Source organism: Rhopalosiphum maidis, chromosome 1 (genome assembly GCF_003676215.2).
Source record: "Rhopalosiphum maidis isolate BTI-1 chromosome 1, ASM367621v3, whole genome shotgun sequence".
Lineage (NCBI taxonomy): Eukaryota > Metazoa > Arthropoda > Insecta > Hemiptera > Aphididae > Rhopalosiphum > Rhopalosiphum maidis.
Genome location: NC_040877.1, coordinates 66,808,094 through 66,823,778, shown reverse-complemented (window position 1 = coordinate 66,823,778; position 15,685 = coordinate 66,808,094). Strand labels below are relative to the sequence as shown.

Sequence of the window (15,685 nt, the reverse complement as noted above, 5' to 3'; positions counted from 1 at the left end):
TGTAAAGTTTTTATTTTAACAAGCATGCTTTCAGATTTCTATGTATATTTAAAAACAAATTTATTTATGACGGCAATTATTTTAATAACTTTAATCAAAACTATAACATTTTTCACCTTGTCGTTCATAGCCGTGTCGTTTTTTCTGTCATTTTTTACCGATTACCATTAAAAATGATATATACCTACCTAACACATATGATATATATATATATATGTAATATGTATGATTTAAAAACGGCCATTATACATTTATATTAAAATGTAAACAATAATATGTAAAATATAAATGTTTCATAATCTTTTTCTTAAATTGAAGTATATTTTTCATTATTATCAAATGTTGTAGTCTGGATTGTCTGGTGGACATTTCATGTTACCGGAAAAAATATCGCTGGAAAACATTGAATGATAAGATTAAATAGAAATTTTGTTTATGTATTCGATGTATAGTTCCACTCACGTAGGTTTTTTCGAAATATTTAAGTCACAGACTACTATATGTAGTACTGTAGTAGTTCCTGATTTAAATAACTCCTCTACACCACGATTAAAGATTGTAATATCTTTAATCATGCTTAGCACCAAGAGGAATATTTAATTTTATATTTTTAGTTATTAATTCATAAAAACACTAATATAATAATTAAATATTAATCATTGTCCTCACTTGTCTTCTAATTTTTTAATTTTGCAAAATTTCACATAATAGTGTTATTTTTTCAGTTTTTCACGATACCTGTAAGTACTTACCTAGATAATAATATTATGTAATATGCGTCTCTACTCCTAAATCCTGATATAATTAATACTCCTAATAATAGCGGCAGTAAATATTTATTATATTTATATTTTATAGTTTATTAGCACAATATTTAGTCAGTTCATCCTTAATGTATAATTAATGATCACCGTGGTGGTTAAAAATTAAAATCTAATCAAGTATGTATGTCAAACAAACAAAATATACGCAAGTACACAACTTCAACACGCTTACGTTATGCTGCGTCGCTGCAAGGTATTTACCTACCTAAACAAGCCCGTAAGGCCGTAACTCATAAGAAATGTATTGTTATTTTTTATCAGATACGTATACGCTTTAGGATAAGTATTGTTTATTTGTTTATAAAGTTTAGCTGGTACTACTTTATTATTTCTGGCTTGAGACACGAGCACGATTTATAACATTATTAGATAGTGCGATACCTAGTGTAATACTTAGGTATCTTAAATTTTGGATGTGAGTATGATCACCACGATTAAAATTTATACATTTTAAAATTAAACTCCTAAGTATTATAATCACAAAATAAATTCTGTAATATAAAATATATAGAATATCTTCTCACTATTGCTTAAGGCTCTTAGGCCTATACTACTGCTATAATAATTTTTAAACAATGTCTCTAGTCCTCAGTCCTCGTGGTAACTGGTAACTTAACTTTCTATTGGAGAGGTATCACTGGTGTTATAATATTCAGTGAATCACTAAATCCCATGAATAAAACCAATGGTCGAATTTAAAGCTTAAAATATATTATAAGTCCACTATATAAGTGTCATAGACTAGGTTAAGTCTATGCCTATGATATTATTGATATTATGATGAAAAGTAAAAATAAAATCACAGAATATATCGTATGATAATTAAGTTAAGTCATGACAAATTAGTCATGAGTTAAGACAAGTAAGATAAGATAAAATCGGACTATCGCAGGATGATTTAAAAAATAAATATTGCAACACTCGCTTAGATAACATTGTGTTTATTGACTTATTGTTATCATTACCATTACTCATTACTCATTCGTGTGTTTTCACTTTGTAATCAGTAATTACATTAATAATAATATTAATAGTATTGATACATTATTAAATTATTCATAACTCATTCGTGATTCGTCATTACTTGCTATTAACTATAGTCTTAACTACTTAAGAAATATAAAAATATTATTTCATACTTTATTTGCTTCGAAAACATACATACAATTATTTTTATACCTATTTCTTGCTGTGTATCTTAATTATATAATTAATTTGTGCTTATATAGTTCAAATTTGAATAACAATATTTCTATTGAATGTACAATTTTAATTAAATTAATAAAATACCACAAATTTAAAAATGTCTGACATAAATGATAATAAAGATGATATTTCATCCAGCAATATTGTTAATGAAAATTCACATTCAAAAATTAATACTACAGGTAAATATTTTATAAACCTACCTTTAATAAATTATAGGTATTTTATCTTGATAAAAAATCACGACTTCTTTTTCTTCGTTGACATCTTATAATACCCCAAATTAAAAATAAAATAAGAAGTAATAAAACTATTGCTGATAGAACTATTAATGCAATCTCTGCAATATTTAAGTATTCTGCAACATAAAATTTAATTCATGATAATTTAATTCTATTGTATATATAAAAGTGAATTGATTAAAATTTTAAATAAACACCTGTACCAGGAAAATTAGATACAAACAAACTGAACCACTTTGTTATTATTAATTTATAATTTTTAAAGTTAAAATCAGTATCTAGTAATATGAATTGAGTTCTTAGTATTATTATACTTACGTTTTTCTGCATCTATTGTTTTTTTATGAGTATTGCCTCGTAGATCTGTGGCAATAATTTCAAATTTTGGAAAACAACATGTTGCTGTGTAGTATATAATTACTGGTAATTTGGTCCCAATATTAAACTCATTGCGGAACCGTATATTATTTGGGATTGAGGATATCATAGCTAATCCTAAAATAAAAACAGTCTAATTTTAAAAAATAAACACAAAATCTATCGTTCTATTCTAAAACTCATTTTGAATTTAGTTTATCTGCTTAATATTAAATTGTTTTTCAAATGCAATGCCTAAATTATTTAGGATGAATAAATCTCTTTAACTTTTGAGCTTATTTAATAAAAATACTAATAATAATAGTAAAAAAAACTTATCCAATAATAATAAATAATAAAATATGATACAAAATTCAAATTCCTTTATTATTTTTAAAGAGTCACCTGAATTTTCATCTTGAATAGTTACTTCAATATTCCATTTTTCTGACGCACAAGTATGTGGAGTATCTGCAAAACGACAATCCCCATTAAATATATAATCTATTGTAGGACGTGTAGTATCTCCTGTCTGAAAATATTTATATTAATAATTATTCATTAGTTTATATATTACACATATATTTTTATTAGGTCATACTAGTTTTCCAATGTAAAAATTAATTTTTATAGTTTCAAATTCTGGTTGAAGAACGGAAAATGTAATTTGGTCAGTTGATCCTTCTGGTCCCATTACCTCTAAAACTACCATCACATCAAATGGTGGACTATTTGGAGGTAGTACTACACTAAAAATAAATATTAACATACTTTATAGGTGTATTATAAATTAAAGATAATTTATTTTGTTATTAAAATTCTAAAGTATATTATTTTAAATAACAAAGTCAGTTAGTTTTAATTTTAATTAGTATATATTTTGGGCAAACAATATTTTAAATTGAAATTCTAGTATCCAGCATTAATATTATTATATCAATAAATTATCATAGTATAACATCACTTACCTTGTAGGTAAAACTGATCTTATAAGACCCATTTGATCATAACAATGAAAATTATATTCCAAAGGCATCCAACTTTTATGAATGATTCTGAAATATAACTTAACTGTTTCTCCTGAAATCCCCGTTAAAACAGAGTAAGGAGATAGTTCCAATCTAAAACTTTTAGCTCCATCTATCATTTCATCTGACCACGATTTATCAGAAGCTTTATCTATAAATTATAATAATTAATAACACTGAGAGGATGTTGCATTGTTACTATATAACTACTCTTACTAATGTATAACATACAGAAGTCCTAATATTGTGTTAACTGTTAGGTTTATTATAAAGAATTGATTTATTATAATGTTAAATGTTAAAGCATTATTTTTTTTTCTTGTTGGATTTTTATAATTTATTAATTTTTAAAGAATTGATGAATAATTTATTAAATATTAATATTTAAAATTGTAAATAACACTAAAAAATTTAAAAATTGTAAAATACATTAATAGAACATGGAATGTTTACACATTTAAGTAAGTTTGTTAGTAGATTAATTTACTCTAATATAAAAGCTAACAGGAAAAAAAAATAATTTCTAGAATTAATTGATTCAAAGAATTAGTGATTATTCCCTATTTAGAAGTAGATGTATAATTATTGTTTGGCTGTCATACAATTTGTTTTTCTGTTCAATTTTAAATACTTACCTAAATTAACATTTTAAAAATAATGGTGTCAAAATAAATATTATTTAACCTTTTTTTGTTTTGAAATTTGCTTTTTTGACCCCTTAAAATACCAACTAAATCTAATTTACTACCAGAAACCACCCTTAAAATGAAAATATGAATATATTTAAATATAAGATTAAATATTCTCCTAAAAAAAATTCTAACTATACAAGCGTGTTTACTGTAATTTGTTTTTGAATTACAATAAGAAAATCGATTTTATTGAACACAGTTTTTGATTAAAAATTAATATTTTTCCACCAGAATCACCTCTTAATATAAAAAATATTGAAGTTTTTACTGATCCAAAAGATGAAACAGGCAAACAAAAAAATAAAAATAAAAAATTTGTCATTGTGAAATCAATAATTTTATTGCTTTCCTCAGAATATTAAATGTTATTCAAAAAAGTAAAACAAATCAAAAAATTATGTTAAAAAAATGTTATTTTTATTGGCTTCAGATTACGTAAAATAAATATTTTTCAAAACATTAATACTTTTTGATTAAACAAGAGGAAACTGCTAAAGAATCACCTTAAATTAACATAATTTATAAAAATTAAACCCAGACAGTAACTAGTTGGTATTTATATATATTGTAATAATAATGTATATTATAATTCAATGTTTGTTTAATGTAATTTATAAGTTATTACATTAACTTTAGAGATACCAATAGTAACGTATTATTATTTAATTGTTTACCTATTAATTAATTTCATTTAATGGAAATTGCATAAGCACATTTTAGTCAAGGTTATTATCTTATACGTCATCAACCATCATATTTTCGTAATTAATCATACACAATAAAAATATTATCAAAAAAAAATGTTTATTGATGTATGTATGTTATTTAAGATACATTGTATGTATAATAAAATATATATATATATATTTGTATTAGTCTACCATTATATTTTCAACTTCATATTTCTTATAATATAAATGGTATATAAATATATAATACTTATTTGACTAAATTAACCAGACCTTCATTGTCTAAAATTGTATCTGTATTCTGTAGTTAATGATTATTAATAATTATTATAACCAAAGACATTCTCTAGACTAATTTTTAGCATAAAAACGATCTAGTTTAGTTATAGAACAGAATTTAAAAGAAATTTAAATAACAAACATTTTTATTTTATTCTTATCTTTATCGAATTATAAGACAAATTTATTTTAGTAAATTTTAAATGCATTATTGAATAATTTTTATTTACTAATTTTAAATTTTAATTAACTTAAAATCAATTAATATACTATAGTAAAAAATGTATTATTCCTTTATATTTTTAATAAACTATAAAATGATGGATAACACATTAAATCTTACATAACAGTTGTTATGGCAACTTTTAATATTATATGTAGATGCTATCACATTTTAAAGGTCAATAATTTGTGTTTTTTTTTCTGAGATAGCATTTTAATGTATATAGCAAACTAGAATTACTAATAATAATGATTAATTAATATGCTTATTGTGTTATCTATTTTCTATACTTTCAAGTATGAAATGTTTTGTAATTTTTTTACTTTTAAATAATGATGTTATCTTTAAGTTTTATACTAGTTTAAATTACTTTTAGGTTGATTTTGTTCATCAATGGTTTTAATTTCTGAAACTTGATTCACAATTGCTAATGGTTTAGGCATGTTTTCTTTACAATTTTCACATTTACCATCTTTACACCATATTATTTCTACCTGAAATAAATAATTATTAATATCAGTTTAACAATAAATTATCATTTTAATATGCTGAAGCTACATTAGTATAGTTTTGTAGAAAAAATTCTTCATTATTTAACATTGATTTTTCACCAAACAATAAAAATTGATTCTTTGAATGATTCAGAGTATCTATTAATCTAGAATAATACTTTTGACTTTGTTCTTGCAGTAGATTATCAGTTTTATGGTACTGAGACATCAATTTGTTAAAATTTCTCAGAACTATATTATGAACCACATTATCTGTAAACAGGAAATGTGACTATTGAGTATAACACTTTTACACTACATAAAATATATCCAGGAAGTTTTTGATTACGTATTAGTTATTATACTAACTAACATATTTTTCTAGATAAGTTGTGTACAGGTTCACAGGATATTGCTATGTCATAAAAAATAAACAATGACTCATTTATACAAAAAGCCACAGTAATATTTATAGATATTATTCAAAGTTTAAATCCTTTTTATTAAAGTTTTAGATTCTAAACGGAGTGATGAATGTATTGATTTTACAATGATATGTGTTTATTATTATTATTATTATTATTATTATTATTTGTGTGTCATAATGTTTTGGAATAGTAATAGTATTTTGATTTTTAACTTCAGCCCCGATTTGAAAAGGAAAATGAAGGGGAGGGATGGTCAAAACTAAAATATTTACAGTAGTTTTCAAAAGCGCCAGGAAAAACCCTAAAAAAGTAACGGAAAAACCGGAATTTTCACGCATAACCAGTTTTCGACAAAATCAATTTTTTTATTTTGCTGTAACTCAAAAACAAATCATTGTAAATACTTGAAATTTTTACGAAGTCTTTATATTAGCGTTATATCTATTTACGATTTTTCTAAATTTTTTTTCGTGAAATGCCGATAAAAAAAAAAAAATTTGGCTTTCCAAAAAATCTTAAACAGTTAATACAAGGTTTACTATAAGTTGTACTTTTCGTAGTAAAAATAAAATCAAAAATCGTTAGTCACAATTTTTGTTCATAAGCATTTAATGTTCAAATGTTTACAAAATATGTCAAAATCGCGAAAATTTGCAAGGAATTTTGAAGTTGAAAATTCATAAAATGTTTGTAATTTATATTTAAGGTAAAAAAACCCTATACAAGGTTCTCCATAATTTTTTCTTCAGATAACTGTAAAAAAAAACCTCAGCGTCAATATAGAAAATATTTTATGATCACATGAAATTTAATTTATTACGAATTCGCGTAAAATAACGATATATCCTAAAACGATTTAAAATATTTGTTGTTATTTGAAAATTATAAGTCGTAAAAACTGAAACTTTCATTAGTAGTTGAGAAAAATTGTTAACAATTTAAATAATATAGGTAATATAATTATAATATATGATATATCCTAGACTGACAAATCGTCTCCGTTCAGAATCCGTATACAATTTTCGTATACAATGATACCTGTCATTGCATTCAAATTTAACACATCCATTATAGTGATCTACTCTCTACCTCTACTATACAGCAGAGCGATACTCACTTGCTCAATCTTTTTTTTAACATGATTATACTAATATTCATTTTTTAATTCTTGATAATGACAATTATTTCCTAAATTTGTTTACCTTTAGGCGTCTGCGTATACCCATTTTTCAAATAATAAATATTTTCATTTGAAACTGGTTACCATATAGTATTCTAAAAAGTAATTTATTAAACACATATTTTAAAATTTATGCCACTGTAAACGAATCCAGGAATAAAAATCCTCGGAAAAAAATCCCTTCACTTCTTGTTTGAAATGATTGAAACGTCAAATTATAAAAATAATAATGATTATAATAATGATAAATTCAATAATTTTAATATAATTGTTAATAAATTTATTTTATAGACGTAAAAGCTATTTATAAAATTATTTATAATTAATTAAAAAAATATAGATTTTAATAAAACAAAATATATAATTTATATAAATTTTAATTTTTAGAATATGTATTTTGAGTTGTAACATTGGTTTATTTGGTTTTATAAATGATATATTTTTTTAATAAAATCTATATGTTTTTAATTAATTATAAATTATTTTGTAATTAGCTTTTAAAACATTGAAGAGTAGGGATTTTTATTTCGATTACCCTGTAAACAGTGTAAACAATTAGGTAAATAAATTAGTTATTTTTTTGTCAATTTATACAATATGATAACACAAGCAAATATACTAAAATAAATTGTTTCTAAATAAAATATTTTATACTTTACAGCTTAACATTTAAAAACCTCCAAATTATGTAAAATAAAATGATTAATTTCTTTGTTAAAAAAATAATGATATACTAACTACTAGGTCATATTTAGGAATGTTCACAAAGTCTAAAACTACCCCTACCTAAAAAAAGTTTTATTATTATTGAGTTATAATATAACACTCGTTTTAATATAGTTGGAAAAATGTTAAAATTTTAGTTATTATCATTATATGACATGGCTTCATGTTTTTTATTTATAGATTTCTCTGCTATGATTTACTACATCCAATTTATTTAATTAGTATTAATTTAGTATTTATTATTTATATAATACATATATTATTCTTTTCTATTTTTATGTTAAAGTAAAAACAGCTACTACCTAATTTTTTGTTTTTAAACATAGTTTATTATAGAATATACATACCTCCTTTTTCATCTAAACCAATTATAGTTACAAAGGTATCATGTGTTGTCCAAAATCCTGTATTTTCAAAAAAATTATTCATACATTGTAAAGTTGATCTTTTCCAGTCTGTTAAGATTGTTAAGTTATTAGCAATAATACATGGAACTGCACAATAAAGTAAGAACATATTTAGTAAATACATGATGCTTTAGTAGTATAATACAGAACCAATAGCTATTGAAGAATATTTAGACTTATTTTTTGCTTATATAATACTTCTATTAATTGTTATCTGTTTCAAATATTTATCTATAAAGGATAGGTTTCCGATGGGCTATATTTAATATGTATCTTTCCTCATACAAATATACCAAATATTTTTGTTTGATTTTAGATAAGAATACTACTAACCAGTTCCAAGAATCTTTAACTCTTTCTCTTTTACAACAAAATATTAGTGAAGTGAATTTGGAAGAATCTCAATCTAAATGTTTAAGAACTGCAGGTGAACAACTTAAACAACACTTAAATAGTAGTTCTGGATTTTCTAATTTTGATGAATATAATTCTCATATTGTACCACCAAGAAAAATATTGGGAAATATTCAACATAACATCATTCCATCACCTATAGGTTATTATATTATTATTATACATTAATGTTACAAATAATAAATCAAAATACTATGGTTTTTATAGTTTAAAATTAATCTTAACATTTAGAAATATAACTAACATATTTGTATTAATTTAATTATGTTAACAGATAACACTGAACCATCATTAACTAGTAATGTTATAAACAACCAAAATTATTCGACAGTTACGGAAACATCTAATGTGGTTTTAAATAAACCATTTAAAACCATGAGTGCTCCAGAAAATATATCTACATCACAAACAGAAGTAAAAAATGGACAAATAAAATTACTATTAATAAAACAAATAACAATAATTTTTTATAGGATTTATTACTATATACTTATGAACCTATAAAATGGCATTGGTTCTATTGCAAGTATGCTGTTAAAAATAAATGGGTTCCATTTAGTCAAAAAGATTCTGATGCAATCGAAAAAGCTTTTATTTTAAGTAAGATTATACTCAATATATTATTTAAAGTTGTTTTTAATGTTTTTATATTAAATTTATTTTAGATGATCAATGTAATGAATCAGTTATAGCAACAGATGGTAGTCGATTTGATGTTTACTTAAATCAAAGAATTCGTAAACCAGTTTATTGGTCTGATAATACAACTAATGTACGACGTTGTTCTTGGTTCCTTCGTAATAGCAATGGATCTAATTTTATTCCTTACGATGAAGTCACAGCTACTCTTTTAGAGGTAATGTTATATTATACCTCTGCTTGAATACAGATTAATCCTATGGGACCCTCACCCAGCTTCAGACTTTGTTACCATAGAGCGAGTCCAAAGGAGTCTTTTTTATCCTACGCCAACATTAATATGTGTTACCTAATTCTTTCTTACTTCTGCTGAACCCATACTATTTGTTAACACTTACTACTGTACTTTAGGCCAAATTAGCCAAATTCGCTTGTAATTTAATTTAAATTAAATTAAACTAAACATTATCACTTCCTATAAATATAATAATAACAAAATTACTATTTTGTATTTATACTTAGGAAGAATACAAAATAGCTTGGGAAAGTAATGAATGGGGACGTAGAGTTCCAGTTGGTAATTACGAAGAAGTAGTTTTTCATAGTCCTACAGCTATAATCCATAATGGAGTATCTATAACACTTTTAAACAATAGCGAAGAAACTCAAAGTTATCAAATGGATCAAGCAGCAAATATAGTAAAATAGTTAATACAAATTAAAACAAAATAATAATTGTAGTAATAATTTACAGTCTTCATTAAAACAATGCATAGTCAAACGAGGGTTTGAAGAATTTGTTATTCCTAGTGATGAACCATCAAAAGTAGATCATTTATTATTTATTGTACACGGAATTGGGTCATACTGTGATTTAAAAATGAGACCAATTTATGAAGTTGGTAAGTCATATTTCTCATAAAAGAAACATAACAATTAATTAAATCTGAATAGTAAACTATAAACTACAATTTTAAGCCGGGTCCTAATAGAGGCAAAATTGTCTGCATTATTTTTGGATGCCAAATAATAATAGCATTTTATAATTGGAAGGATAGATAAAAAAAATCCGTCATGAGTTCCATCTGGAACCGGCTTTAAAAACTTCTAAAAGAATCTACACATACATTGATAGTTTATATTCTTTAATTGTATATTCATTTTTAGTGGACGATTTTCGAAGTTTAGCTCTTCAGTTAACACAATCACATTTTAAAACATCGTGCCAATCAGAAAAAATTGGTAGAATTGAAGTATTACCAGTTTCATGGCATTTAGCTCTGCATAGTGAAGATATTGATTGTAAGCTTAAAAGAATCACATTGCCATCAATTCCACGTCTCAGGAACTTTAGCAATGACACTATATTGGATGTTTTGTTTTATACAAGTCCCACATTTTGTCAAGTGATTTATTTGAAATAAAAATAAAAATGTTTTATATTTATGTACAGTTTTATAATTTCAGACTATAATAAATGCTGTTGGAAATGAAATGAATCGAATGTATAGTCAGTATCTATTAAGAAATCCAAATTTTAACGGACATGTTTCAATAGGTGGTCATAGTCTTGGATCTTTAATTTCATTTGATTTACTTTGTAATCAGCAACCACCAAGTCCAACAAAACAAACTGTAAGTTAACTATTGAATTTAAAAATACATCTTTGTAAAATTAATACATTCATCACTCTACTTAAAATATAAATATATATAAATTATCTAATATAAATTCAGTTTGAAATATAGTATATTTTTTAAATAATTTATATCTTATATTTTATTTTATTATAACAGGAGTCATCAGTGGCATCGGTTGTTCAAGAGCAAAAAGCTAAATTAAGCCGTGGTGCATCATATGTAACATTAGGGAAAGCGGGTACTGGACAACCGTATATCACATATCCACAGCTAAAATTCCAACTTGATTACTTTTTTGGTTTTGGCTCACCTATTGGTAAATTGTTTAATATTTGAATACTCCATAACCAGCTCAATACTATTTTTCTTTGTTTTAAACTATTTATTGCATAATTCAGGTATGTTTGTAACAGTACGAGGTATTGAAAGTTTAGGAGAAAATTTTAAGTTTCCAACTTGTCCAGGATTTCTTAATATTTTTCATCCGTATGACCCAGTAGCCTACCGTATTGAACCATTAATTAATACGGCTTTTGAAAATATACCTCCTTTCCAAGTACCACATCACAAAGGGCGCAAAAGGATGCATTTAGGTAATTAAATATAAATGTATTCTAGACATTCTTGTATATTTATATTATAACATCTTAAACATTTAGAACTAAAAGATACTATGGCACATGTGGGAGCTGCTTTAAAAACACATCTTGTAAATTCTGTAAAAAATACGTGGAATACAGTTTATCAATTGGCTATGTTTTCTAAAGCAACTTCAGGTCGTTCAATAGAATATGACTCTAGGATAGTAAGTATAATATAGGTTAATATTAGTTTTGATTTGATAAGGTATACAATATATAATATTGCATGAACAGTATCTTATTTTATTTTATCTTATATTTTCAGTTTAATACTCTTATTTATACTTAATTGGTCCTAAATATTAAACAATTTTAAATAGAGCTTAAATACTTAAAGATGTGGATATATTTTAACAACTGTTTATAATTTATAATTAAATATGCAAATATAACATTAATTTTTAGCTCTGAAATTATTTTTCATTTCTTGACACACTTCCACTAAATGTCTAATATTCTATAATTGATTAATAATTTGTAATTTATTAAATTTAATTTTATTGTTATTTTCATTAGAAATTAGATCAGAAATCACAAACTCAACAAGCAGATTCTACAAGTAACTCAAAGGCATTTCAAAGAACTTCTGAATACCTTAACATTAAACCCGGTATTCTTAATAAAGGAAATAGAGTAGATTGTGTTTTACAAGAAGCACCAATTGAAAGTTTCAATGAATACTTATTTGCTGTAGGCAGTCACTTATGTTATTGGTACGTGAATGTTTATTATGAATGTACACATTGTTTGATAAATTTATTTTATTTTAGATACAAAAATTTTAACATATTAAAAGTATTATTATACTGTCCAATATAGTATCTTTTAGAGTTTAATAAACAACATGTAGTTTGTGTATTAATATATTCCAGTGGTTCTTAACCTTTTTTAGTTCAGCGCCCCTTTATTGTAATAAACTAATAACTAACTACTAACGCCCCCCTCATACAAAATCAAATTTACTTCCTATATATATATATATATATTTATTTATTCATCAGTTATTCATTCACTATTATAAACAAGACGTTTTCTATTGATACGTAAGATTTAATTAGATAACATGCCGTATGACATTGTATAGTGTATTTAATTACAACTATTTTAATTTCACGTTCAATTATTTGTAGTGTTGTTGTATAATATTGAAAAGTCGTATTATTTATAACTACGAGTTTGAAAAAGCTCAACACCCCCGTTAAGAACCATTAGTATATTAGTTCATTGTCATTGATTGTTTAAATTGAACATTTTTATTGTTAACCCTTTCTCAACAATTTTTTTTGTTATGGATTTAATTCAATGGTTCTCAACCTGTTTTTGTTCACAGCACTCTTGGGTGATTTAAAAAAATCCCTGACCACTCTACATACTAAAATATGTATAAACAATTTATATTTTTAATAATTTTGCGGCACATCCAAGGTCATTTCACAAAAACCTAGTGTTCTGCAGCATACTGGTTGAGGATCACTGGTCTATTTAGTCCAATTAGGCATAATTTATTTTTTATTTATTTATCCTCAGACTTTAAAAGTCTACTATAATTAAATAACTAAACTCAATCTCACATAAAAACATTATTTTGATACAACTATGTAAAATTAAATATAGTCGCTATTTTTTATTTTTTAAGTTCTTTATATTCATAATTTAAACAGTTTTAATCATTTTATATTTTAATTTTTTTAGGGAATCCGAAGACACTATTTTGTTAGTCTTAAAGGAAATTTATTCAATACAGGGAGTATCGCCTGATAATCAAATTCAACATGCAATACTACCATTTGACATTCACGATAGTGACAATTCTGATTATCCAACTAGTATGCAATTCGAGGAACCACCAGGATTTAACATGTCTTTTGGATCATTATCATCACTTTATGATGATAAGTGTTAAGTATAATAGTTATTGGAAATAACTTACAAAATAATTTTAGGAATGTTATATTTTATGTAAAAATTAGATTAATTGAAAGGTGTTTTCTTTACTGTGATATTTAATATTTATTAGTTTATTGTGTTTATTTAAAATAGATGACAATATTAAAAATGTATTAACATGTTCAATAAAAATAAAAATAAATAATTGTAGAGTTTTATTAGGTATTATATTTTATTAAATCTCAGTCAAATCATAATTCAACATCAGGCTTACGAGTTATTATATTATATGAGGCGACATCAAATGGTGGTCCGCGGACATACTTAATCTGGCCTGCTGATAAGAAATTTATTTACGTTTTACCTTATTTTCTTTCTTTGAATAAACATTTAGATTATATTTAGATGAGTGAGTGTTTTAATTTATATGGATATGCATATCTATACTATTATATAAAGAGAAGTTTTTAGGGGTAATGTCTGGATCTACTGAACCGATTTTTAAAATTATTTTATCAATAGAAAGTCACCTTCTTTGTGACTGTGAGTGTTATAGGTTTAAATTTAGTCCGATAAAATTAATTTAAAAAAATTAAATAAAAAAAAAAAACATCTGAAGTAATTAGACATATTTTTAGTATCCTAGCAACCGCTTAGAAGAAATAACAAATAATTATTATACAATTAAAAAATACATATATTTAAATTTATATAAAAAAAACCTTTTACCTCCTTAGAGGTCGAGTTTTGAAAAATCATTTCTTAGTGCGCCCCTACATTGCTTAAGGAACCTCTGTGCAAGTCTCTAGACCCAGCGGTTCGGTCTGGGCATTGATGAGTGAAAAAAGAAAGTAAATAGATTACATTAGATTCCAGGGGTGGCCAAACTTTTTGATAAAATTATACTGAATTACTGAGAAATGAGAATATGTTTTTCCTGTGTGGAGTTATAAAATATACATACATGCAACTATTGGATAGAGTCGACTGTAATTTTTTAGTAAACTAATAAATATATAACAGTACATTTTAAATAATAACGCCGCTGCCGTCTGACGTATTTCACTTTCATTGCATCTTGCGACTTTTAAACACGTATTTATTCGAATAACTTTGAAAACCGTTTGATCGACGTACGTTTGATGCTATAAATAAATAATATTTTAAAATAAATCAAAAATGTTATTGGCGTTATTAAAAATAATTGAAAATTTCTCAAACATATTTATTTATTCAAATATACGGACGTAAGTCCTATTACAATTTCGAATATGTGCATATAAGATATTAACAAATTAGTAAACAAGAAAAAAACATTATAACAAAAATTATACATAAAACTAATAGTATTTAAAATGTTGACTGCCATGCGGTCGCCGGCGTCCGTATAAAAATAATTAAGTATTGATAATTTTTAAACCGCCGGCTGCCGCACCATATCATTCATAGGAGGCCATACGGCCGCAGGCTGCCGTAAATTAATTTGAATTTATATTTTTAAAAAGAAAAAAATCTTTGCATTTCATAAACTGTAAAATCTATCAAAAAGTTTTTTTTTGCATATTAGTGCATATTTTGACTTCAGAGAATATTTTAGTTTATGGTACATATTATAAAATATTTTACCATATTTCCGTAATATTGGATTATATTAAAGGATATTCAACATAAATAAGACAATTATGTAACAT

The 15,685-nt window shown here is 24.6% G+C and overlaps 2 protein-coding genes across 4 annotated transcripts; one reads left to right on the top strand and one right to left on the bottom strand.

The window, feature by feature from the left end:
- Nucleotides 1–2,016: 2,016 nt before the first annotated feature.
- Nucleotides 2,017–14,212, top strand: LOC113548814 (phospholipase DDHD2-like). 3 transcript variants are annotated; one of them, XM_026949890.1, is made up of 14 exons: nucleotides 2,017–2,212; nucleotides 9,089–9,328; nucleotides 9,461–9,600; nucleotides 9,660–9,786; nucleotides 9,852–10,042; nucleotides 10,348–10,524; nucleotides 10,580–10,727; nucleotides 10,993–11,231; nucleotides 11,293–11,460; nucleotides 11,623–11,782; nucleotides 11,865–12,059; nucleotides 12,126–12,271; nucleotides 12,624–12,820; nucleotides 13,800–14,212. In XM_026949890.1, the coding sequence occupies exons 1-14, from the start codon at nucleotides 2,128–2,130 to the stop codon at nucleotides 14,008–14,010; spliced, it is 2,424 nt and encodes an 807-aa protein (XP_026805691.1). In that variant the 5' UTR covers nucleotides 2,017–2,127; the 3' UTR covers nucleotides 14,011–14,212. The 3 variants fall into 3 exon arrangements, with proteins under 3 accessions (XP_026805691.1, XP_026805693.1, XP_026805692.1); XM_026949891.1 differs by lacking the exon at nucleotides 2,017–2,212 and adding an exon at nucleotides 4,088–4,118; XM_026949892.1 differs by lacking the exon at nucleotides 9,089–9,328 and having other exon boundaries at nucleotides 2,019–2,212.
- On the bottom strand, nucleotides 2,219–8,896 carry LOC113548815. Its single transcript, XM_026949893.1, has 8 exons — nucleotides 8,713–8,896; nucleotides 6,099–6,304; nucleotides 5,911–6,034; nucleotides 3,598–3,808; nucleotides 3,231–3,378; nucleotides 3,035–3,161; nucleotides 2,591–2,767; nucleotides 2,219–2,388 (listed from the first exon to the last, which is right to left on the bottom strand). The coding sequence occupies exons 1-8, from the start codon at nucleotides 8,894–8,896 to the stop codon at nucleotides 2,255–2,257; spliced, it is 1,311 nt and encodes a 436-aa protein (XP_026805694.1). The 3' UTR covers nucleotides 2,219–2,254.
- Nucleotides 14,213–15,685: the final 1,473 nt, after the last annotated feature.